Genomic DNA, 27,610 nt, shown 5'->3' with positions numbered 1-27,610 from the left:
AACATCAATGTCGTCGTCATCACCAACTCAACCACCACCACCACCACCACCACCACTACCATCATCATCATTAACATCATTATTATCATCAACGCCATCGTCATTGACATCATCAACATCAATGCCGTCGTCATTACAAACTCAACCACTACCACTACCACCATCATCATCATCATCATCGCTACCATCATCATCACCACCAGCATCACCACCACTTTCAGCATCACCATCTTCGTCGACGTCGTCATTATCATCATCGTCATCATCATTATCAATTTTCTCACCGTCATCATTATCATCAATATTCTCATCCATCATCATCATCATCATTGTCATTATCATTGACATTATCATCTTCGTCATCTTTATCGTCATCATCGTCTTTGTCATCAGCATTGTCGTCGTCATTATCATCATCATCATCATCATCGTCATCATCATAATTATTGTCTATAGACAATGACGGTATTGTGCCAAGCTAAAGTTTTTGCTTAATGTTTTTCCCCCTCTCCACCAATACGTCCTGCTTTCAAATACTAACAGCAGATAATTAACCGGTGGTACAATTGTTAATCATCGACTAAAACCCTCTACCCATTAAAAGCAAAGAAGACAATAAGTAGATAGTTTGTATGCGTAATGAAAACAGCAACAACAACACGAAGTATTCAATTAATATTCTGCTTTGTTTTAGGCGCGACGCATTCGTAAGGTTCGTGATCAATTTATATAAACTGTCATTTTTTTTACATGATTATTGTGGTTAGGTGAGCTGACAGAATCGTTAATGCGTCGGATGCAATTCTTTGTCGCATTTGTTCTAGGTCTCTATGTTCTGAGATCAAAATCCTGCCGAGCTCAACTTTGACTTTTATCCTTTTGCGACAGATAAAATAAAGTACCAGCGGAGTTAATGATTCCTGGTATCGACTTCTTTGCCCTAACCTCAAAATTACTAGCCAGGAATCATAGATATTATCATCGTTGTTCATCGAAAATCGTTGAACGACTGTGTTGTGAGAGAAACGGTGATATTTCAATCTGTCCTCTTGCGAACTGAATTTAATCCGATGAGGTTTGACTTTAGTTTTCATCGTGCTGGAATTAATAGATATAAGTACCAGTCAGGTACTGGAATCGATTCACTCGATCGTTTTCCCCGGTAAAATTTGTATCTTCGTAACCTCACTTTAAAATAATATTATCATTTTAAAGTATCTTACACTCTTAAAACCCATAACAAGAAGATAACAAATCCTAGAATGCATTAGTTCGTTCTACCCATTCCCCTATATATAAAAAAAGAAGTATATCATTATTTTTATTAACAACACATTTGCTAATTACTTAATAGTTTGATTAATTAATGTACGCTCGCTGATTAGCTATGGCGCCTAAAAATCCACGCGTCGTTAAACAAAATATATCGCCAAAAGATGATCTTATAGTCGCTCAAAATCGCAGCCAGCGCGTTTAAGAGACGACGGCAAAAGTCCATGCGAGCTAGCAGGTTTTTCTCTTGTTACATAACTTTAGGTTCACCTTGTGCTTACGACGGACACGTATTCCAAGAGGGTGAGGAATGGTACCCCGATGTGTGTAATATCTGTAGATGCTCCAGTGGTGAGGTGACCTGCAAAAAAGTGGAATGTCCTGAACCCACTTGTTTAGACGCTGTAGCAGTTGAGGGAAGTTGTTGCCCAATATGTCCCGGTAAGTTTAGCTTGTGGCCGAATCGATGAAAAGAAACAAGTCACAGCACATTGGGCTGCTTTGTGGTCAAGAGAATAAACACGGATTATATTAACTATAACAATACAGAATTTGATGAAGTGAATTGGCAAATAGGCAAAAAAATAAATTGTTAATTCAAATTCAGTAACATATTTTACACGACAGATATGATCACTGTCATATACAGGTTTACGCACACGCATGCACGCACATACACACACGCACAGACATACACACACATAGATGGTACGCACCCTCTACAACAAGAATAAGGGTGAAGAAAAATAGAATCAATAACGATATTAAGCTATAGAGAGATAGACAGTTATGCAGTATAAACAAACATATAACGTATATATATGTAGAGATATAGTACTCCCGTTCATGAATGTGCACACGGCAAATCAAACATTAACTTATAGGCGCAGGAGTGGCTGTGTGGTAAGTAGCTTGCTTACCAGCTACGTGGTTCTGGGTTCAGTTCCACTGCGTGGCACCTTGGGCAAATGTCTTCTACTATAGCCTCGGGCCGACCAAAGCCTTGTGAGTGGATTTGGTAGACGGAAACTGAAAGAAGCTCGTCCTATATATGTGTATATATATAAATATATGTGTGTGTTTGTGTCGATTTGCTCGACTAAAGGCGGTGCTCCAGCATAGCCACAATCAAATGTCTGAAACAAGTAAAAGAGTAAAAGAGTTATCTTCTAGGTTTTAAACTGCTCTTGGTCATGAGGTTCCAAAATTCTCCCATTTATAACAAAACCTCACAGATATTGTCATTCTTCAGGCTGACACAAGTTCGTGATTCCCTTTCAACATTGTGGTTGATTTTTAGCCCTTGATCATTCTAGGTTGGGTACATTTATGATCGCTGGCCTTCTAACCCAGGTCATTCCTAGACTTAGAAATACATCGACTAACGAGTCTGGGACATTTTCAGAGTCGGTAAAGTGCGATGAAAGAAATTTGATCGTTTGGCAGGTGAAGCGGCCACGAAATCGCTCCCTCCATTGCTCGTCACTTTGACGTTTATTTTTTTTAAACTTAGGGACGGAACATTTAAAACAAAATTATTGTTTTATGAAGTCAGGCTCCAAAAAAACGAATTTAAGAACCATTTGAGCAGAAATTAATCGAACGACACACACACACACACACACACGTATATATATATATATATATATATATATATATATATATTATATATATATATATATATATATATATATATATATATGTATGCGTATCTACAGTTAGACTATATAATCTGACATATTTTACGTAGCAAAATAATTTTACCTCTACTACTACTACTGCTACTACTACTACTACTACTACTACTACTACTACTACTACTACTACCACCACCACCACCACCATCATTACTACCCTCATCGCCATGACCATCACCACTATTACTAATAATAATAACAATAATACTGTTGGGAGGTGCAATGTCTATATAAATAAATTATCAGATTTGCAAATCATACGTTTTACTTTGTGTCCAAATTTACTCGCCTAATTTACATCATTAAAACCTCATCGTTCTAGTTAGAATCATTGTTGCCATTATCATTTTGTTTCAACCGTGAAAGAAATCTCAAAAAAAAAATATATATATATATACGTTACACAGCGTCAACAAGTTACACAGCAACAACAATGACAAAAAATGACAAGAAAAACAACTGTATATCATTCACAAAAGTATAAAAAAAAGCCTCGGTATCATTCTCGAAAGTTTCTCTTGCACCTTAAGCTAATGCCCAATCTGTTGTGATGAAAAAAATCGACGAGAGAATTTATTGAACGAAATCAATGTCTCTCAAAGTAGATCAGCTTGTCCTAGAAGACGGCTTTCAACCTTTCCCTACTGCTTCATGTCTTGAACACCCTCACGTCTGCTCGCTTTAGAGATTAGAGATGCACATTAGTTGTTGCTTTCCTTCCGACATTTTTTGTTTGTTTTGTGGTTCATGGTTGTCTTTTTCTTTTCCTTTATTTATTTTTATCATTTTCGTTATTGCTGAATTGGCTTTTTATTTTATTTTAGTTTATTTTTTTTTTTAACTTTTCCTCATTATCCCTTTCACCCTTTTTTTCCTCTTACGCACCGACTTTGCTTCCCTGCACCGCCATCGCCCACCATTGCTATTATCTTCAACGTCATTTCTGAAATTGCACCTCTTTCACCGAGTAATGTGTGTGCTGTGTGACGCTCATAACTTTCATGTAGAGGCTTAGTGTCCTGTAGATGCATGCGGAAAGTAGTTAAAAATTAAGCTAATGTTGTGCTTATTATGGTTTCCTTTAGTTTTCCTTTTTTTTTCTCTTCTTTTCCCATTTATAATTCGTTAAATCTATAAAGGATTATTTCGTTTGTAAACCAATGCTTCTCTTCAACCACGCTTCGTTACCTCTTTCCTACACTACACTACAATATCGTTTGCAGAAATCTTTTTCATAATAACTTTTTTACTAACACATTTGGTGACGTAAGCAACTATGGATGAACGCCGTATAACAGAAGGTAAGAAAAAACTTGATACGACAGTTCTGCGATCTGATTGAGACTTCCCGGTATAACCACTACATTTACATCGGTAATGCTTTGATAAAGGCATAAACAACACATAAATTCATTGGTTTTTTACAAATGATCGTGTATTATATTTATTCTTTATGCATTTTAGTTGTGAAGGTTGTTGTAGATTCTGATATGTATATTTTGCTCTGATTCTTTATGTGTGTATATATATATATATTTACATATATTCACCTGCACAAGCGCACATACAGATACAGTGATCCGCACACACACACACACACACACATGTATTAAGTAGGTAGTGAACAAAAAAGAAAAGTAGATAACACGGGGTGGAGAAGTTTTTAACAAATATGCTAATTTAACGGTTAAAAAAAGAATGAAAAGTGTCTTAACGTTTCGGATGCATGTCTTTCACCAAAAGAAGGGTAGAAAAGGAGAAAATAGTTGATACATATATATAATTATAGACACGCGCGCACACGCACATATTATCTATGTATTCATATACATATATGCTAGATTTTCATAGCATATTTTAATTGCCTCGATGACTGAAGAGATGCCGGTGCAGGTTTCCGACCCGACATCCGAACCTCAGAGTTTTGTCATGGCAACTGAATAATTGTCACATATTATTCCTCCATTTACATAATATCGAGGTCTCTTTCATTCTTTTGTTGTCTTACCATTACTATTAATATATAGTAAATAGTATATAGCATATATATATATATATATATATATATATATATATATATAAAACGTCGCCCTTTTCAAGCCTAGCCAGGCTCATGGGCCCGGTTTCCCGGTTTCTGTGGCGTATGTGTTCCCCCCAGCTGGACGGGACGCAAGTCCATCACAGCGTTACTCAAGAAACAGGAAAAGAGAGTGAGAGAAAGTTGTGGCGAAAGAGTACAACAGGGGTCACCCCACCCCCTGCCGGAGCTCGTTAGGTGTTTTTGTTCAATAAACACACACAACGCCCGGTCTGGGAATCCTCCGACCGCGAGTCTGCTGCCCTAACCACTGGGCCATTGCGCATCCATACACACACACACACACACACACACACACACACATATATATTATATAGTCATATTTAGTGACAATTACAGCTTTCCTTTTTATTTAAAACATTGTAGACTGCTGTCTATAATTATATATATATATATATATATTATATATATATATATATATATATGGGGAGGAAGAAAAGGGAGACAAGTATGTAGAGTTTAACATGCGATCATTGACATATGCATCATCAATAGATATTCTCTAATATAAACAGAAAATAAACAAACGTTTATATGCACAAACATCCTTTCATTCCAACATCCTTTCATTCCAACATCCTTTCATTCCAACATCCTTTCATTCCAAACGCACATATACACATATAACTTCGCCATTCAATGCCTTTATTAACCATTCTTTTTATTTTTTATCTTTTGCAGCAAATGAAGATGCGGTAAGAATTGGACATATTTATTGTATCTTTTTTTTTTTGCTCTCATTTCCTCTTCTTTTTCCTCTTATCCTGACTCCTTTCCTAAACACTGACCACCCACCCGAAAGTCTTTACCAATATTTTCATTTCAAACTACGTAACCATACTTTCTACCATCATTTCCTTATTCAAGAATCTATTGCACACACATATACATATATATATATATATATATATATATATATAATATATATATATATAATATATATATATATATATATATATATATATATATATATATATGCGCATACACGATACACAGTATATGAAAAAAGAAAAGAGACTGGCTATATTGAATACACAGTTATTTCAATAAATATTTTTTAAAAAATTGAAATTTTAGATTGACAGTACTCTGAAATTCGTGTCACTCCTCATGTTACTCAGTAAAATAACTCACACACACACACACACACACAATTTTCTATTTGTATTCCATTTTCAAAATATCTTTCTTGTTAATATCTTCTTTTATTTTCCAATCTTTACAGCCAGTAGGCACCAGGGACAACGACGATGTAAGTAAAAGTTTGAAATAATAATTATTATTATTTTGATTACTTCTATTCTTTCATTTATTTTCTATATATATATATATATACATACATATATATATATATATGTAAGTAAAAGTTTGAAATAATAATTATTATTATTATGATTACTTCTATTCTTTCATTTATTTTCCATATATATATATATATACATATATATATATTTATATATATGGAAAATAAAATGAACATATTACCAAGAAAGATATTTTGAAAATGGAATACAAATAGAAAATTGTGTGTGTGTGTGTGTGTGTGTGTATGTGTGTTTTTATATCCAATCAGCCATTCCTTTAATCTTCTATTTGTTTATTCCTTTGCATCATTATTTCGTTGACATAGTCATTCAGATATTCCTTCAGTTCTTTATAACCTATACTCATTAACAGATCGATTCATTCATTATTTCATTCCGTAATAACTCATGTGCATAACCATTCATTCATTTATTCCGCATATCTATTTATTCCACTATCCTATTATTCTCTTCATTTATATATTTTCCGTTATCACACGTTAACACAGAGAGAAACTATAATCAATAAATTGTCTCTTCTTTTTTTTCTTCTCTCCCATATTTTCCGGACCACAGGTTGAAGCTGATTCACCCAATGGTGTAAGTTGAATTTTATATTTTAAGATACAGACACCATAACTTTTTCTCCCACCCCAACACACTCACTCTTTCTCTGTTTCTTTCTCACTCTTTCTGCTTTTCTTTATCTTAACCTTACCCCTATATTGTTCTTCTCCCTCTCAGTCACTATTAAATTCCTATCTTTTCTCTGATCGTCTACCCTGTCCACGCTCGTTTAACCACATAGTAATTCGACTTAACAGTACATTCCCATGATGCACTGCTAAATATCTAACACCAGCCACCTGGCTGTTACAATTATAAAAATAAAATAAATGCACCCTTTTAAAGCCTAGCAGGCTCATGGGCCCGGTTTCCCGGTTTCAATGGCGTATGTGTTCCCCAGCTGGACGGGACGCCAGTCTATCGCAGCGTTACTCATTTTTGCCAGCTGAGTGGACTGGAGCAACGTGAAATGCAGTGTTTTGCTCAAGAACACAACGCGTCGCCCGGTCCAGGAATCGAAACCACAATCTTACGATCATGATGCTGACGCCCTAACCACTAAGCCACGCGCCTCCACTGTTACAATTATATTGATGACTAAATCTTTAACTCTTTTCTTTCATATATATCAACGAGTTTTATGAACTATTTAAAAAATGTCTTTAATTTTTTTTTTCTAAAATCAGGTCCAAGGACAACCCCCTTACACTGGAGGCGGCTATGACGATAAAGGACAAGGCATGGCAAGACCTGGCCCAAGTTACAGTGCTGGATATCCAGGACCACGTGGTAGCAATGGACCTCCAGGACCACCCGTAAGTATTGCAACAAATAAGGGATTCTATTTCTAGAAAAAAAATGCTGGAAATATATGTAAATATTAATGAATACATAAAAAGAAAGAAACTCAAATACGAAGATTCAATGAATTAGCACGGTCTGTTTCGCAAATTTTTATGTATTTTAATCCTTAAACATTATTAAATCTCAGAGCGAGATGTAAACGGTAACCGCTCGACAATGTAAAGCATAATAGCCATCTCAATATGGCTAATCACAAAGGGGGGTGTTACTACACAATCCTTAAACAATTTATGTTCTTTTAAGTTGTACACGTACACATTCACAGACATAAACACACTATTTTATATATGCTTTAACTTATCTTTGTTCCCTCTTACCCCCAGGGACCCCAAGGATACTTAGGACCACGTGGAGCCCCAGGAGAGCCCGGACCACCCGTAAGTACTTCTGAATGTCTCATACATCTTAAAATTGAATTTTAAAATACATTTCGATTTGAAAATTTACACACACACACATACATACACACACTTTTATATAACATATTTATCCAATATTATGTATTTTTAAAATGTTTTATTTATTTATAGGGATCACCTGGACCTCGTGGACCCCCTGGACCTAGTGGACTTGCCGGAAACAACGTAAGATATAAATTAACTCATCATATTTACGTATCGTTATTTAAAATAACAACAAAAAATGTTTTCCATATGTTGAGAATACCCAAAAGGATGTCTGCTAGGAAAGCGGAAGGAATCAGAAAATAGAGTGCAGTTCGTGGTGGAAATATTTACTATATGAATCCTTGATCATATGAGTCAGCGAGAAAGATATCATGTAGCCATGGTAGACTACATCGTAGATATAACAGCTAAAATTCTATAAAATCTATCTTTAATAATTTTTTCCAATGTGTTCTATAGTAAAGTTGATATGACAGATGATAGAAATGATAACCAAAATGTGTCAGTTGGTACAAGAAATATACACGTTAACACTATATAACAGCCGTCCTCTGGAATGGAAAAATACTCGAGGCCCGATCAAAAAGTATCGGGACTTGCGATATAAAAAGAAAACTACATCACATATCAATTCAGCCTTTAATCTCCTTCGAAGTAGTCCCCTTCTGAAGCTACACACTATATCCAACATCATTTCCATTGATGGATGCATTTCTAGAACTTGGAGACAGCGAGCATCTGCCTAGACGGATTATCTTGGGTTTTCTCGACATCATGAAATCATGTTCCTTTCAAGTGGGATTTGATTTTTGCCTTGGTTTCGGGAATCATAACCACAGACCCACGGTTCGACACCTGTTATGACCGTTTTCAAAAAGTGTTCGTTTTCCTCAACCCAAATCAAAGAAATCCGGCGCAGCTGAAAACCGATATTTCAATTTTTTTTTATCTTAAACCGATGACACTCTACGTAATTTACTTCTAATCACTGCTATAAACAACGGAAGACAGCGAGGACGTTATAACTTAGTGCGTATGCACGACAGAGCTCACGGTCTGTCTGTGCCAAGCTGCTCCAGTTTGCATACTTTAGCTCTGTTACCATAGCAACAGTCCCGATACTTTTTGATCACTCACCCTGTATATAAACCAAAATAAAAAAAACGTGTTATGGGTACATACATCGCCATATCATTAGAATACTTGGGAACGATATTTTAGCATATGCGTCTTCTATAGCTTGGTTCGAAGCTTGCACTAAGGCATCAAATCACTATTGCGTTATAGAATAAAAGAGGTGAGTAAATAAACAGACCCGTTGACTTGGCCCGAATCACTTATCTAGATATCTTCTTAACATCATGTCTGCAAAATTTTTTTAAAAGAATAGAAAAGTCGATACATTTTTGCAGCCGAATCACTGGTTCTCATAAGTCTGTTTACCTCAGGGCTCGTCTATGCCTTAACAATTACAGCTACGATTATGAGTGACCAGAATGAGGGAACGATACCGGTACGTCACTTAAGCGTTAGTTTTATAAGCAACTTAAATTTCCACACGTCTTTCTTGCTTTAAATAGCGACAAATAAACAAAGACATGGAGAATTTGTGATGAAAAGATATATTTTAAAAAATGATATGAGGAATACGACCAGCAAAAAGAGTGAAAATGGTTAAAGAATTTAAAGACAAAACGAAAAATGGGAGAATGTGAAAGAAAGCGAAGTATTGTAAACAATTAAACCTAATTTTCATTTTATTTCAGGGTGAAGATGGACGTGATGGTGAACCTGGAGCTCGTGGACTTCCAGGAGCAGGCGTAAGTATATAAATGTACTTCACACATACTTTTATAAACATATACAGCTCTTGTACCCTGACTATAAATTCTCCTTCGTATCCATCATCGTAGGTGCATTGGGTTATGTACCAAAAAATATGCATAAAACTAAGAAATATGCATAAAACTAAGAAATACCCGGTTTCACGAAAGAAAGAGCAAAAGAAACTGATGCGGATTCTGTAAATTCAATCTATCAGTGGCACAGTGAAGATTTGTAAGACATTCTAAAACTTTTCCATCTGAGATTCTTATTTGAATAGATGCACATACTTGGGTGAACGCATCGACAGTTCAACCAATAATCCAACTCAACCACGTGTTTTAAAATACCGGGGACTCACTTATCTTAAAGAGTGTTGTCGCTTTGTTAGCGACCGGCTTGAACTCTCTTAAAGACTTAAATAAAACCCAAAGAATAAAACATAGACATTCACATTTATATATACGCGTATGTTCGTATGCGAATGCATGATATTTTGTACATATATTCTTCGCATTAATGTTAATCTATTAAGGCAGCGAGCTGGCAGAAGCGTTATCATGTCAGGCGAAATGCATAGCGGTATTTCGTCTATCTTTACGTTCTGAGTTCGACTTTGCCTCTCATCCTTTCGGGGGTCGATAAATTAAGTACCAGTGGCACACTGGAGTCGATGTAATCGACTTAATACCTTTGTCTGTCCTTGTTTGTCCCCTCTATGTTTAGCCCCTTGTGAGCAATAAAGAAATAAGAAACGTTAGTATGCGGGGCGAAATGCTTAGCGGTGTTTCGTCTGTCTGAGTTCAAATTCTGCCGAGGTCGATTTTGCCTTTCATAATTTCGGGGGTCGATAAATTAAGTAGCAGTTGCATACAGGAGTCGATCTAATCAACTGGCTTCCGACCCCAAAATTTCGTGCCTTGTGCCTCGAGTAGAACAGATTAATGTTAATCTATAACAAGGTGATGGTGGTGGTGGTGATAATGATGATGAAAATTAACATCTTTACCAATGTCGTTGTACGCGCAGTTCTATGCGGCATCGTCGTTGACATCGCTATTTTTCCCCCGATCGCTAATTCGTATTTAGAATCTTTATCGCTGATTTTCAGACGTTCGCACTCACTCTGTTGTAATGCACTTCATCCGTGTAACCGCAAATGGCGCACAGATGTGAACCCGTCTGCCTATACACTGGACTTCATCTTGAAAGCTGATCCAAAGTTAATTCTTATTTTACAATTGTCATCGTCGTCGTCGTTGTTGTTGTTAACATTGTCGTTAGTAACAACAATGAAATCATTTGTTTTTGAAATTAATAGTCGTTTTCTTTCTTTCATATAGGGATCCCGCGGAATGAACGGCATCCCTGGACTCCCAGGACCAAAAGGACATCGTGTAAGTTGACATTCTTCAGTGATTTTCTAAAAATGACTTCTCTGAAACATTCCTTCAATTATTTATCTTTCTTCGTTGAAAGAGACTTCTGACTTCATCTTCTAAATCTTTTACTATTTAATCAGGGTATGAACGGACGCCCAGGAAAGGGTGGTAGCGACGGTCAGGCTGGTGCAAAAGGTGAAACTGGACCCTCTGGTGCTCCTGGTGCTCCCGGACCCCAAGGAGGTCGTGGTCCTTCCGGAGAACGTGGACGTGATGGACCAGCTGGAGCTCCCGTAAGCATTTATTTGAAATATTAATTCTGTAGAATCTATTTAATGGAACTCAAATGCTTCAGACAATATTTGTTTATACACACATAAACCTACAAACACACATTCGCGCTAATAAATTTCAAACGTTCATACGAACGCACACATGCTTATGTATATATATAGATGTAATTATATTTATATTGATCTCTTTTAGGGTATTCGTGGAAACGATGGACAGGTTGGCCCACCAGGACCCTCAGGACCTATTGGACCACCCGGTGCTCCTGGATTCCCAGGAATTGCTGGAGCTAAGGTTAGTATACAACAGTTTACCGAATTTCCATACCGGTTTCAACAAATAAATATGAGGTTTTCAACTTTGTAATTGTGTTGACGTTTAATAACTAATTGAAATACGATAAATGTCTACTTCTACAGAACAACAAACAGACAGGATACCGGACTATCAGATGTAGAACCTTGTTTTACGTCAGCAGCTCTGCGGCAAACACATAACTGTTAACGACGCAACCAAATTGGATGTTATTAGAATCCATTATTAGGCTTATAGCTCGTCGTTGTGTGTAACGTTATGGATTAACCACAACTATATGTTAGTTTCGCCAAGTTGACTTCAAATAACAATAAAACAAAGTGTTTTTTTGGTATTTCTATCATAGAAAGGATTACTAGATATACAGCTGTAATAGTTTGTATGATATTCGATATATCACACAATAAACTCGATGGTAAAAGAAGAAAATAAGAAAAACAGGAGAAAACGAGAGAAAGATAGGAATGGACGGCGTGGTGGGTAAAATAAGAAAGGCAAAAACAGAAGGGAAGAACTAGACTTATATTGGAACGAGTTCAAACACAATGAAACCAAAATTGACTCTTTACCATACGAGAAATCTCAGCCAATACAATTATTTCCTGAAAAGAAAATTGATATTATGAACGTTATTTCATATTTATTTGTGTGTGTGTCTGTTAAATTTAAACCTTTAAGCTATTTTAAATACTTTAAGATTGTTAACTCTTGTAATTGTTATTCATGTAATTCCTTAGGGAGATGCTGGTTTAGCTGGTGCTCGTGGAAGTCAAGGTGCTGCCGGCCCACGCGGAGAAAACGGAATTCCAGGCTCAACTGGCCCAGCTGGAGCCCCTGGTCAACCAGGAGAAGCTGGAGAGTCTGGAGCTAAAGGAGACCGTGTAAGTTGATATTTCTGCACTCAACAATCATAAAAAGAAAAGAGTATTTCAAAAAGTATTGGGTGTCAAATTGAACACTACGACACCGGGCTACAATTCCATTATACTTTACTTAATACCTCTAAGAATAAAAAGGAAATGTCCCCTTTACCTGTTTGCCAGTTTAAAGTATAAAATTGTCCCAAATGACCATGCTTGTTTTCAGATTGTTAGTAAGCCCTTAACTCATACGTTCCCGGTAATATAAAGTTTTCTTAAGACGGCGAGCTTGCAGAATCATTAGTACGCCGGGCAAAATGCCTAGCAGCATTTCGTCCGTCTGCGCGTTCTGAGTTCAAATTCCGCCAAGGTCGACTATACTTTCCATCTATTCGGGGTCGATACAACATGTACCAGTTGAATGCTGATTTGATGTAACTTACTGTCTCCCTTCCCCTGAAATTGCTGATCTTGTGCCAAACATATTCACGACCAATTTGATCCAAATACAGATTATTGATCTTTCATTCCATTACATTACAGGGATCTGTCGGACCAAGTGGAGGACCAGGTTTCCCCGGACCTCAAGGACCAAGTGGCTCAAGCGGCAACGCTGGAACTCCCGGAGAGAAAGGTGATACTGTAAGTAGACTGTCTCAATATGAATAAAGAGTTGTTTTTTTTACACTTTCACATGCCAACGAGACGATAATACATACACACAGTCATGCATAATAGTGAGGTAATATCCCATACAGAAATTTTGTTTAACAAGATGTTAACATTCGCTCACTCCATATGATAATCTCTGTCTCTCTCTCTCTCTCTCTCTCCCTCTCTCTCTTTTTCTCTATCATACTTACATATACATGCAATCAAACAAACAATAATGCACATGCACATTTTCACACACTTTCATAATGATGTGACTAAATCAGACGTTGATTCATGCGTATGAACGTAAACGCATAACTTAGTAGAACCTGGCAGAAACGTTAGCACGCCGGGCGAAATGCTTAGCGGTATTTCGTCTGCCGCTACGTTCTGAGTTCAAATTCCGCCGAGGTTGACTTTGTCTTTCATCCTTTCGGGGTCGATAAATTAAGTACCTGTTACGCACTGGGGTCGATGTAATCGACTTAATCCGTCTGTCTGTCCTTGTTTGTCTTCTCTGTCTTTAGCCCTTGTGGGTAGTAAAGAAATAAGTATTTCGTCTGTCTTTACGTTTTGAGTTCAAATTCCGCCGCGTTCGACTTTGCCTTTCATCCTTTCGATAAATTAAGTACCATTTGCGTACTGGAGTCGATCTTATTGATTGGACCCCTCCCCAAAAATGTTGGACCTTGTGCCTAGAGTAGAAAATAATATTATGCATAGTCGTACATACCTCTTTTACTGGCTAATTACCAAACACATGCCAGAAAAAGCAATGCACACACGTACAAGACTCCTTCCCCATCTGCACGCACAGACATGCAAATAACCAAATATGATAATGTTTCTTAAAAAGTCATCTTTTTTCTTTTCACATATAGGGACTTCCCGGTGGACCTGGTGCTCCCGGTGAAATGGGACCTCGTGGCGCAAATGGTCCATCAGGTGAACCTGGAGTTGCTGGTTTAGCCGGACCCGAAGGAAAGAGAGTAAGTAGTTTCCGTTGTTGTCATAAACCATTTCACTTCACTTTCGCCATGAACGTAACAACATCCTCTATTTTTAATTCGCTCGAAACGTCTCATAACGGTTCATAGCTACCTATTTTCCGACAACTTACTCAAATTTTACGCATTGATACTTCGTCAGAATCAAAACTAATATCTATTCTTCAATTGTGTGCTTATATATATATATATCAATAATAATCCTTAATATTATTATTGATATTAAATACCCAAGGAAAGCTATTTGGTTTAAAGTTAATATATCTAGAATAATCCAACGGAATATATCTCTAAATTTTTATCACAGAAGAATTATTACTGGATTTATATACTAACCGTGGAATAACCTGTTTGGAATACGTAACTGTGAGCAAACCGGTAAACGTTTAGAGATACTCCCAATTATATATATATATATATATATATATATATATATATATATATATATATATATATATATATATATATATAAATGATTGCTTAGAAATATGCGATACGCTATAAAGCTTGTCTGACCGTTGTAACTCTGAAGCTGGTAATAACCCTGCATATATTAAATATTTATCTCTTATTGGATGGAGGACATTTGGTTTCTTTCATTGATCCCACCAATAACGAAACAGTATTAATAGATAGATAGATAGATAGATAGATAGATAGATAGATAGATAGATAGATACCGATATAACTAAAAAATTAATTGTATATTTTTCTTTTAATTAGGGACCCGCCGGATCCGTTGGTGCCCCTGGACCATCAGGAAGCTCTGGCGAAAGAGTAAGTATGCTTTTTATAAATCTCTTTATTCATTAGTGCATGGATTTAAATATATTTTAAGTATTATATTTCTTTTATCTTGTATAGCTGTCTTGTGTTAACTTCTACTCAGATGTTTACTGGCATTGTTTGGAAATGCATGAACATCACGTAATCTCATTTCTTTTTTGTATTCATTTAGAATCGTATACTGAACTCAGAAATTCATTTTTTCTTCCCTAGGGACTCCCAGGTATTAGAGGTTTCGCTGGACTCCCAGGTCTTGCAGGTGCCCCAGGAGATCCTGGTGAGCGCGGTATTACCGGAGAACGCGGAGAAGCAGGCAAACCTGTAAATATGAATTTTCTATCTTTATTTTTTTTTTATTTTTGCACACTTTTTAATGGGGTGATTCTTTCTTGTCTTGGGATTCACGGTCAAACGGCTGGGTGGAATTGCGTGTAAAATTACACAGATGTGATGATGCTGGGCTTTGTATTTTTCATAGCTCCCATGGTTACCGAGATAATCTACTACAATAATACTCTTGTGTTTATGAATGAGAAAGGAAGGGGTGATAGATGAATAAGGAAGGAAGGGGGTGATGTCATACTTGGTAGTGGGATGATGAAAATTGTACGCTGAAAATTATAAATCAAACAGCGTCTCGACTTTGTTTGAATATATGTGTGTATGTAAAAGGGGGGTATGTGAATGTGTGTGTGTGTGTGTGTGTGTGTTGCCCGCAATAGAAGTGGGATGGTTCATCTTTGTTCGCTTAGTATTTGGGTTTATTTTTTGATTTGGTTGAATCTTGGTTAGATTCTTTCTTTTTTGGTCAGTTATATTTAGCGTTTTGACAGAAAAAAGTCATTCTAAAATTGTTTTTTAACGTAAGCGTGCCCATCCTTTCGGGGTCGATAAAATAGGTACCAGGTACGCACTGGGGTCGATGTAATCGACTTAATCTTTTTGTCTGTCCTTGTTTGTCCCCTCTGTGTTTAGTCCCCTGTGGGCAATAAAGAAATATGAAACGTTAGCACGCCGAGCGAAATGCTTAGCGATATTTCATCTGTCTTTACGTTTTCAGTTCAAATTTCGCAGTGGTCGACTTTGCCTTTCTTCCTTTCGGGGTCGATTAAATAAGTACCAGTTACGCACTGGGGTCGATCTAATCGACTGACCCTCCCTCCTCAAAAATTTCGGGCCTTGAGCCTAGAGTAGAAAATAATATTTTTTGTGTTTAGATGATTTAGAAATTTTTCAGGTTTTCCTTTGGATTTTGGCATTTTTAATTTTTTTTAAATTTTTTATCGTTTCAACAGTTATTGATGTCAAAGCTTTAATAATTATTTAAATTATTTCAATTTTCCAGGGAGATCTTGGACGTACAGGTCCACGTGGAGTAAGAGGTCCACGCGTAAGTATTCATTTCAAATTTACAAATTTTTCCCTTTATCCAATAATGACGGTTTTGAGTACATATTTAGAGGGAGCGGCTCTGATACAAAATATGGGTTTGTGCATGATACAATTTTCGCTCGCAATATAAACTTAATTCAAGGCGGTGAGCTAGCAGACACGTTAGAAGGCCGGACAAAATGCTTAGCAGCCCGTGTTTACATTCTGAGTTCAAATTCCGCCGAGGTTGACTTTGCCTTTTATCATTTCGAGGTCGATAAAATATGTACCACTCAAGTGCTGGCTATCGATGCAATCGACTATCCCGTTCACCCCCATCCCAAATTTCAAACCTTCGGCCAATAGCAGAAAAGACCATTAAACATAGGAGAAGGTGCGTGCTGCAGAATTATTGCTGCGTCGAACAAACTGCTTTGCGGCATTTCTTCCAACTTTACGCTCTGAGTTTAAATGTCGCTGAAGCCGACTTTGCTTTTCATCAATTGGGGTAGATAAAATAAGTACCCGCTGAGCACTAGGGTCGATATGATAGACTCGTTCCTTCCTTCAAAATTCCAGGCCTTGTACCTAAAGTAGAAAGAATTATTAAACGAGGCAGTTTTCCACGTATTGTTATACCATATTAAAATGTGCAGACCATTTCTAAGGAAATTTTCTTCTTGATATTTTTGATATTCTTGCGGAATAAGTATGGCAAGTGCCGCGCAAAACTAGCATCGTTTACTTTATTCTCTAGAAATTTAGGTTCCTATTCAACTCCTGATAAACACTACATCGTGATAGCCATGGTCGGAATATATCTTTTGATTAGAACTGACCTGGGTTAAAACAACACGATCTCTCCTGTTGTGAAGTGACTGATTTGTGCTACTTTTATCTGAAAGCCATCCCAATTACACACACACACACACACACACATACACACACACACATACACGGAATGAAATCAAGATCTGATGAATTGATTGCATTTTTTATTATCGTTTTATTATCGTTTGTTTTGTTTGCATTTTAGGGACGTTCTGGACCACCTGGTCAAGATGGTAGCATTGGTGCCCCCGGTGAACCTGTAAGTAGTTTGCAACCATTTTCACAGTAAATTACAATTTTTATTTTAAATTCGAAATCCACAACAGGAAGAAAGAAGGTAAAATAAAAGCTACAGAAATGACTGTGAAGTAAACAAATAGAAGGATGGATATATAGACAGACGGTGAAAAACTGACGAAATGTACAGACTGAAAAAAAAATATTGACATAATAATTTGAATGCATTCATTCTTTTCAAAATCACGGTATTAATTTCTTTTATAAATATGTCTGTAATCAACATATTTTTCTACTTTCATTTTGCTTTTCATCATTTTGGAGTCGGTGAAATAAGCACCTGTTGATACTGGGGTCGTTGTAATCGACTAGGCCCTTTCTCTCAAAATCGCTGACATTTTGCCAGAATTACAAATTCTGGAATTGAGACTTGGCAGAAAGCGACGAGCTAGCAGAATCGTTAGCTTGTAGGACAAAATACTTTCCGACTCTTTACATTCTAAATTCAAATCTCGCTTACGTCGATTTTGCCCTTCGTCCTTTCGAAGCCGATAATATAACGTACCAGCCAAGTGCTGATATTGACGTAACTGACAACCCCCTCCCCAACTTGCTGGCCTTGTGCCAAAATTTGAAATAATTCTGATTTCTTAACATAATTCTGATTGTAATGTAATATCATTGTTGGCTATAGGGTAACGCTGGATATGATGGAAAATCTGGTGAACAAGGACCTCCCGGACCATCAGGCTTGCCAGGAATCCAAGGACTTGCCGGACCTAAAGGAGATACAGTACGTTCATTATATACACCTTATGTTCTTTGTTTTTCGCCCTTAGCTTTTGTTCTTTCACCTTATCATCATCACCGTCATTTCCCTTTTCGTACAAAAACGCAAATTCTCATTTTCTCCTGCTTCTCTCATATCCATATAGTTGTAGTGTATATATATATATATAGTGTATATATATATATATATATATATATATATATATGCGTGTTCTATATACGAATGTAATAATATGCGTACTTTAATATCCATTTTAGGGACCCGCCGGTAGAGATGGTGATGTTGGAGCCACCGGTCCCCAAGGTGTTCGAGGTGAAGCTGGAGCCCCAGGTGAAGCTGGACCAGTTGGTGCCCCAGGACCTCAGGTATATTTGAATTTTCTTTGTTTTTCCTTCTGTGATGTTTGCATGTGGTATATATGTGTGTACATATATATAGAGAAAGCTGTGTAGATATATTTGCATACATGCCTGTATATATATATATACATACGTATGCATTTATAGGCGGCAAAAATGGGTAGTACCTGTAATTCAAAGGGCTACCCTTGTTACATTGTGTCACGCTGAATCTCACTGAGAACTACGTTAAGTGTACGCGTCTGTGGAGTACTCAGCCACTTGCACGTTAATTTCACGAGCAGGTTGTTCCATTGATCGGATCAACTTCTAGAACATGCGTCATCGAGCCGACGGAGTGCCAACTTTATATATATATATATACAATGTATTTATGTATATACATACACTTACGCGTATATACACATATACGCACATATGTGTGTGTGTATATATATATATATATATATATATATATATATATATATATATATATATATATTATATATATATATGCATACACGCGTACATACATACATACAACATACATACATACATACATACATACATACATACATACAAACATATATACATGATGGCCGTCCACTCGTGACCGAGAAAGACCATTGCTGACCTTCAGGAACATTGTGCACTCTAGGATTAACTTATATTTTGCATTTGTGGCTCCGTTGGTGGCTAATGAGCCCTGCTCTTGACAAGCATACATGACTGCAAGCTTTTCCCATTCACTACACCAGCCGTGTAGCACGCTCGATACATATGTACATACATCCACATATACGCACACATTCTTATATATTTCTTTACAAAAAAGAGTTCATTGTTTTTATTTCGCCTACATATTTTTCAGTTAATTTTTCATTTGTCTGTTTTCATGAAATTTCAAAATCTCAAATTTTTTCTTTCCTTTTCTATTAAAAAAAATATACAAATACTCTAGGGATCTCAAGGAGAACGTGGTGCCACAGGAAATGCTGGCAGCCCTGGATTCCAAGTAAGTAATATATCTATTATACATATGTAAGTCAGCGAGCTTAGCGGCATTTCTTCCGGCTATTTACACTTTTGAGTTCAAATTCTGCCCAGGTCGACTTTGACTTTTATCTCTTTAGAGAGATAAGTAAAATAAAATACCAGTCATGCACTGGAGTCGATACAATCGACTTGCCCTTACCCTCATACTTCCTAGTTTTATGCTAGAAATATTTCTATAGGCACAGGAGTGGCTGTGTGGTAAGTAGCTTGCTTACCAACTACATGGACACGGGTTCATCCCCACTGAGTGGCACCTTGGGCAAGTGTCTTCTACTATAGCCTTGGGCCGACCAAAGCCTTGTGAGTGGATCTGGTAGCTGGAAACTGAAAGAAGCCCGTCATATATATGTATATATATTTGTGTGTGTGTGTGTATGTTTGTGTGTCGGTGTTTGTCCTCCAACATAGCTTGACAACCGATAGTAGTGTGTTTACGTCGCCGTAACTTAGAGGTTCGGCAAAAGAGACTGATAGAATCAGTACTAGGCTTACAAAGAATAAGTCCTGGGATCGATTTGCTCGACTAAAGGCGGTGCTCCAGCATGGCCGCAGTCAAATGACTGAAACAAGTTAAAGAGTAAAAAAGAAGAGTATGTAGCTGTATATTTGCTTGTGTTTCGTGTAATGTGTGTGTTTGTGTGTGCGTGTGTGTGTGTGTGGTGTGTGTGTGTGTGTGTAGGCGTGTGGACGCAGCGTGGTCCAGTGGTTAACAAGCTTGCTTCACAATTAGGATGTTCCAAGTTAGATCCCACTGCGTTACGTGTCCGGCAAAGTTTGTGTGTGGTGTGTGTGTGTGTGTGTGTGTGTGTGTGTGTGTGTGTGTGTGTCTGTTATTTCCTAATTTAGTATTCGGCTGACCCAAAGTTTTTGAGTAAAACTGAGTCAACGGAAAATGTTTCTGAGTGAGGTATGAAAGTTGCATAATTTTCTTTTTCAATCCCTCTAGTCGTATACGAGGAATTAATAATTTTTTTTTTTTTTTACATATCATATAGACGTATTTTATTTTGAATTGTACTCGTATAACTTTTTATAATGAAATTATGCTAATAAATTTTTGTTTGAAGAAACCTAAAATTTATATGTGAAATGAAAACCTATTTCTCTCTCAATCATAGGGAATGGCTGGCGCCCCTGGAGCTAAAGGAAACGATGGAACCCCAGGAGAAACTGGACCACCCGGACCTGCTGGACAACCTGGTACCCCTGGTGAACGAGTGAGTATAAGTTCAACAATATCTACTAACAGTATTATTTTCAGCCACTTAAATCATCATCACCATTACCACCACACCACTAAAGTCATCAATACTCGAAATTATTCCTAAGTTGAAAGTTATGATTAACAAACTGCATAAAATACGTATAAATCTTAATTTTATAATATTCATAATGTATTTTATTCAGGTATCTATTTTCGCTTCCAAAGTATAGCCCAGTTAAGATTTTCGAAAATACAAGAAAAATTTTAAGTGAGTTGTAGATAGAGTAAGCTTAAGAGATTATGAATTAGTATTATCGCAGAAGATCCTTCAGAAACTAGATTTAAGGAAATAAAGGTTTAAGTATTTCCTGTCTCATCAAATTGTTACAAACTCACGTCATTGAATGACAAAAGCAACATAAAGTAATGAAAAAAAAAAATGGAGTAATGTGAAGTTAAACTAGAAAGATAAGCTATTTAGTTCATTGTAGTTCGACAGTAATGGTATATTACAGAATTTTAAAATTACTATCCTTACCATTTTTAGTGGAACAAGGGACTTACTCGATACATGCGGAAGCACAACTCAGAATAATACCGACGTGTCGAAGTAGATTCACTAAGAAATAGAGAAAAACATTCCATTTGTTCTGTCTCTTAACATTGCCGTTATTATCACCATTATCACATTTTAAAAATAAATTAAGATATATATATATATGCAACTTATTTCATAGGGTGAACCTGGATTCGCTGGTGAACCTGGACCAAGTGGACCCCGTGGAGCTCCCGGAGAGAGAGGACCTTCTGGACCAGCTGGTGAAGCCGGAGAGGCCGTAAGTACAAAATACTGATAGCGGATATATATATATGTATGTGTGTGTCTGATAGCGGGTTAATAATATGTAAATGATATCATACATAAGAGATGCACGTGCAGAGGCAAAGAACTGACACGCATCTTCCAAATCCAATCTATCGGCAGCACAATAAAAATCTGCAATGCATTCCAAAGATTCTGCATTTCAGATTCTTTAAATGAATATGTGCACACATTTGGTTATATGATTCTACAGGCACATTCAAAATGTTATCATACTCACACAAGCGTGATTGCGCAAGAATACCTCATGTGATAAGTGCAGGTGACTGTTCCTACATATATGCATACACTAACTTACCATATAGTTACAGACTTCGGGAACTGTCTAAACTCAGAAAGCATTGTCTCTTTGTTAATGACCGGTTTGAACTCTACGAAGAAGAATCTCGAAGAAAAAGCATTCTCGTACAGAAATATCTTGTTGATGTTGTTGAAATTCCAGTGAAGAAGCCTTAGATCTACGTTGGAAACCGACTCTGTCTGTATTGGCATGAAATCTTGAAATAAAACTAAATACATACATACATACATACATACATACATACATACATACATACATACATACATACATACATACATACATACATACATACATACATATATGCATACATACATGCATACATACATAATATATTTGTGTATGACTGCCGTTATACAAGTACGTATGTTCATAAGTGTGTGTGTGTATGTGTGTGTGTATGTGTGTGTGCATATTAAGTTGTACGAAAACACCATAATGAACTTGGAAATAATAACTATTTTTGTATTTTAATACGAACTACAGTACTGATGGTCATTTATTCTAATCAACGCTGCTTCCTTTTTAATGTTTAGGGACCACAAGGAAATGTAGGAAACCCAGGAGAGACTGGACAACCAGGACTTATCGTAAGTATTTTAGATCTGTTTCATTAATTCATTAACGCTAATATTTCTAATTCCAATATTATTTTAATTTTCTCCATTGCATCTACTTCAGGAATGTGTGTGTGTGTGTGTGTGTGTGTGTGTGTGTGTATGAATTGAATACGAAGAGTGAGTGTTAAATTAATAACACTGTTTTTAAGTTAGCTTTATTTATTCCTGTATTTCTGTTACAGGGACTTCCCGGAGAAAGAGGCGCTGCTGGTGGACCAGGAGCTAAAGGAGACTCTGTAAGAAAACATTTTTTATTTCATATTTTATTTAGCACCAATCAGAAATTGTAGTGTAAATCAAATTAAAAATCTTTCAAACGATTAGTTTTCGGTGTAAAACCAGAGGGTGTTTTAATCGAGCACTTTTACAGTGACCTCGAAAAGATAGTGCAGTCTTAATAAAATCATTTATAGTTCACCTATCATAGATCTGGCTATATATTCCATTCTTTCTGTTATACACAGACTCTTTCACCGTCAATGCATGTTAAACTCATAAATAGAAATTAATTATGTCATATTTCAAAAGGTTTATCTTTGAAACGTGATGTTATTTTCTATTGGCACAATTTTTTTAAAATTAAAAACAAACAGATAATGCGTTAAAGAAGCAAATATATTAAATTATAATCTCTATGCTTTTGATGATTTAACAGTGCAAAACGAGAAAATAACCTTGATTTTGTTACATAAGCATTATTATACGATTTATTATTGATAGTGCTTTTATCTAAACAATTGCTGCCTTTCTCCAGGGAGCCCCAGGACCACGCGGAAAAGATGGTGAAGCCGGTGTTCCCGGTGAAGTTGGAGCTCCTGGTACCCAAGGACCTGCCGGACCTATCGGTGCACCCGCCCCCAAAGGAGATCGTGGTCTTAGTGGACCTCGTGGAGAAGCTGGACCCCCAGGAGGAGCTGGAAACCGTGGTCTTCCCGGACCACCAGGTTCCCAAGGCGCCCCCGGACCTGCTGTAAGTTTATTTAAATAAATTATTTACTGGTTAAATTCAAAGGCGTAAATAAATATTTGATTTTTATTATACAGCAATCAGTTTTATATTTTTCTGTTATACTTGCTTGACCGATAAACAGATATTAAACCAATATTTTTTATGATAGTAACTCTGTTGTTTTAAAGTGTTTCTTCCTAGTATAACATCATAAACTTGATGATATATGTTTCATTGAACAATGATATCCTAATTTTTATCATTTCTATAGGGACCCGCTGGAGTTGCAGGAGGTAAAGGAGATATAGGACCACCTGGACCCTCAGGACCTTCTGGACAACGTGGACCCGCTGGTGAAGCCGGAGCAACCGGAGCAGCTGTAAGTAATTCCGAATACTATTTTATGTGTAATGTTAATATGCAAGAACGACAGAGAAGAACTGAATCGGGTGTAAAAAAATTAGATATAGGGTGCCAGAGAGGAGACTGCGCTAGTGTAGATATGTGACGAAGGATGGCAGTTGGGTAATGAAGTTCAAAGCTATCCAAATGCAAGGGAGCTGTCGAATAGAAAATTCAGGGAAAACATAACGTATGGTTGAAGAATGGTCTAGGTGGCTGGAAGAGAGACACAATCATGGGAAAACGGACGTCACGTGGAAACATGGGAAGACGAACGTAAAACGATGATTATAAGGATAACCATGATGCCAAAGTTAAGTTTATAAAGAGAGCAAGTTGATCTGTGTTCTTTATGCTGTTATCACAAGACAGTAAAGTTTAAGATAGGAAATGACATCACGACATGATTATAGCTCTCTAAACTTTACTAGATGCCTCATCGTTGATGTAATTATTCTAAGGTCTACTTTTATCATCAGTGATAACAACGTTTACATATATTCTTTTCTAGTACTATACGTTTATTTATTATGAATCTTTATATGTAATCGTCATAGCTATGCACAGACACACTCGTGCTTGCATGTATGTATATTTTGTATTCTGAAAGTTTGCGTGATGCTAACATGTATGTATAAATGGCACTGATGTTATAAATGTCGAATTCACGAATATTTAGTATCAAAAATCGTCCTTTAGTTCAATAAGATTTTTATTAGTCAAACGCCTCAGTCATTTTCGATTGTTTATTATCGTTACAAGTTAACTTAGCTGACAAGTGTGCAACTTAAACATATTTTCTAACTGCATAGATGTTGTCTAAAAACTTGTTTCTTTTTCTGGTTGAGTAACATTCAAATCATGTTTCTTTATATTTTCTGCTCTAGGGCAAAGATGGATCTCCTGGTCGTCGTGGAGCAACAGGAGACCGTGGAGCTGCTGGAACTCCCGGAAACGCTGGAACCCCAGGACATGCTGGACCACAAGGTATTGGTGGAGAACCAGGTCTTGCAGGAAAACCCGGACCCGCTGGACCAATGGGACCACCTGTAAGCATAATCAGACATTTTAATTTTAATATAGTTAAATATAGATATTCGTACAACTTCGAAATTTGTCTTGATTTACATAGCTATAATGCAATAGAATGATTTGGTAGTCCTTTCTACATTACAATGTAAAAATATTATGCTTGGAAAACACATTTCAAGTTTTGTTTTTTCTTTTTATGTGATGAATTCTTTTAAAATGACCTTACCTTATTCGAAACATATAGGACTAGAGCAACTCGTTATCCAGTATTCATCTCCGAATAAGAATAATATCAAACAAGACTTTCTTTAAAGCAAAAAAAAAAATACAACTCTCTTCGTTTATCACTGAGCAACTCATCACTGATCTGGGATAACACAGTACGCATAAGTGAATAAACATTACGCTTATCAAGAATTGATCTGTGATACACGGATCTGTGATCAGTCAAAGATTCAGCTTGGACGGCAAAGGTGCACTCCAAGGACCATCCACAATGCTTAGGACAACTCGGGATCTCGGAACGAAACCTGTTTCTCCTCCATACATTCTATTATTCACTTATCACAGGTTTATTTAACACGGTATTTTTTAACCAGATACCTGCGATGAACTAGAATAGATGTACTAGATTGGTAACAAAAAAATGTAATAAACTGATTAAAAGTAGCAGTCGTATAGATTACAGGTTCTGCATCAATTACAGTCAAGAACATGCAATAAATTTAATTAGAGAAGAATTATGTGTCGCTTCTTTGCTTAATGCTACAGATATAGACACCAACTCTAATGCTACAAGACAAACCTTGTTTTACCGAAATCTAACGCAGGTTGAAATTGTCAATATATCATTTGATAGCAGAATAGCTACAGCCCGAACAAAAGTATCTTGCGGTATTTAGTTACTTCTCTTTACATTTTGGCGAGTAAATTTTGCTGAGACCGATTTATTTTTCATCCTTTCGGATAAGAGCAATAGCCCTCAATTTTAAAATCAGCTCTCACCTACGAACGTATATAGCTTGGTAACATATACCATGTTTTAGCTAATTGCCGTATGTAGTCGTGAGCATACATAGACACTCTCTCAACACTCTCACCCTTTGACTCAACGGAATATTCAGAGTATGACAGCTGAAAGGAAAGAGAGCCGCACCACCACTCGATTAGTATTCATTTACAACCGAGGAGACTGAGCCACGTAAAATGAAGTGCTTTGTTCGAGGACACAACGCGCCGCCCAGTCTAAGAATTGATCCTTTGACATTTATAGTCGTGAGTTGAGCACCTTAATTACTAGGTGTTGCGCCTTCAGCACACAAGTGCTGGAGTCGATTTAATCAATTACTTTCTTCCCTTAGGATATGTGGCATTGTGCATTAAAATAATGTTAGAATTTAAAATAACTATATTGTTCCTTAAGAGTTATATTGTTTCTGCTTCGTTTTCTATGAATAAAGTTATTTTCTCTTTTGCTCACTTTATAGGGAGAAAGAGGAGAATCTGGAATCCCCGGAAATCCTGGTGAAGTTGGAGCCCCAGGTACCCCTGGTAATGATGGAGCACCCGGAGATAGAGGTGAAAGCGGTAACACTGTAAGTATTGCTTTCAAGACATTATCGTTCAATACCTTAATGACAGTATCTGTGCTATAATGTGCAATCAAACTACTCTAATTCTGCGATACCGTTTTTATCCCCCGCAGTGCTATTTCATTTCACTAGTTACACATGCTTTGTTTTTGTTCGAGATCATTGATGTCCCTCACCTAGAATCTTTTCTTCGCATTCGTTATATATATATATAAAATTATCCATATCAATATTATATACGGCAACATTATTATACATATCAATAATATGCTCGTAACTAGGATATATATCAATAATAATAATATTTTGACTGAATTATTTTCAGTAACCCGTTTTAAATAATGATTTTGTTTTAGATTGTTCACATTCTTTGAATATATTTTTCCAATCTTAAACCTTTTAGGGACTTGCTGGAGCCCCTGGACCTGCTGGACCACAAGGTGAGAGAGGATCCCCTGGATTCCCTGGACAACAAGGTGAACGTGGACCTGGTGGCCTTTCTGGAGCTGCTGTAAGTTAAACATGATTCTTTTACAGAGTTTTCGTTTTCCTTAAGTATTTATCAATCAAAATATTAGGGTTTAGTCAAGAATATCTAATCATTACTAGATTCAGCGTGTAGGGACCATTTGGAATGTGCGAGAGCCATAAGATATAAGTACCATCTTGAAATAAATAT

The 27,610-nt window shown here is 36.7% G+C and overlaps 1 protein-coding gene across 4 annotated transcripts in view; it reads left to right on the top strand.

Annotated features, from left to right (window-relative positions):
* LOC115212770 (collagen alpha-1(I) chain) overlaps nt 1–27,610 on the top strand; it is a 45,424-nt gene that overhangs the window by 6,816 nt on the left and 10,998 nt on the right. For 2 of the 4 annotated variants that reach the window (XM_036503986.1, XM_029781445.2), the window contains exons 2-31: nt 1,537–1,713; nt 5,749–5,762; nt 6,293–6,319; nt 6,948–6,971; nt 7,625–7,753; nt 8,126–8,179; nt 8,333–8,386; nt 9,976–10,029; nt 11,377–11,430; nt 11,556–11,708; nt 11,902–12,000; nt 12,759–12,902; nt 13,425–13,523; nt 14,417–14,524; nt 15,266–15,319; nt 15,542–15,649; nt 16,674–16,718; nt 17,736–17,789; nt 18,462–18,560; nt 18,815–18,922; nt 19,857–19,910; nt 21,070–21,168; nt 21,893–21,991; nt 22,873–22,926; nt 23,139–23,192; nt 23,711–23,926; nt 24,177–24,284; nt 25,195–25,356; nt 26,827–26,934; nt 27,335–27,442. In XM_036503986.1, the coding sequence (XP_036359879.1) occupies nt 1,537–1,713; nt 5,749–5,762; nt 6,293–6,319; nt 6,948–6,971; nt 7,625–7,753; nt 8,126–8,179; nt 8,333–8,386; nt 9,976–10,029; nt 11,377–11,430; nt 11,556–11,708; nt 11,902–12,000; nt 12,759–12,902; nt 13,425–13,523; nt 14,417–14,524; nt 15,266–15,319; nt 15,542–15,649; nt 16,674–16,718; nt 17,736–17,789; nt 18,462–18,560; nt 18,815–18,922; nt 19,857–19,910; nt 21,070–21,168; nt 21,893–21,991; nt 22,873–22,926; nt 23,139–23,192; nt 23,711–23,926; nt 24,177–24,284; nt 25,195–25,356; nt 26,827–26,934; nt 27,335–27,442 (2,720 nt within the window). The remainder of the gene's footprint in view (nt 1–1,536; nt 1,714–5,748; nt 5,763–6,292; nt 6,320–6,947; nt 6,972–7,624; nt 7,754–8,125; nt 8,180–8,332; nt 8,387–9,975; nt 10,030–11,376; nt 11,431–11,555; nt 11,709–11,901; nt 12,001–12,758; nt 12,903–13,424; nt 13,524–14,416; nt 14,525–15,265; nt 15,320–15,541; nt 15,650–16,673; nt 16,719–17,735; nt 17,790–18,461; nt 18,561–18,814; nt 18,923–19,856; nt 19,911–21,069; nt 21,169–21,892; nt 21,992–22,872; nt 22,927–23,138; nt 23,193–23,710; nt 23,927–24,176; nt 24,285–25,194; nt 25,357–26,826; nt 26,935–27,334; nt 27,443–27,610) is intronic. The other 2 variants (XM_036503988.1, XM_036503987.1) reach the window with 1 other exon arrangement.

Source organism: Octopus sinensis, linkage group LG6 (genome assembly GCF_006345805.1).
Source record: "Octopus sinensis linkage group LG6, ASM634580v1, whole genome shotgun sequence".
Classification (NCBI taxonomy): Eukaryota; Metazoa; Mollusca; class Cephalopoda; order Octopoda; family Octopodidae; genus Octopus; species Octopus sinensis.
This window is presented reverse-complemented; position numbering and strand designations above follow the sequence as displayed.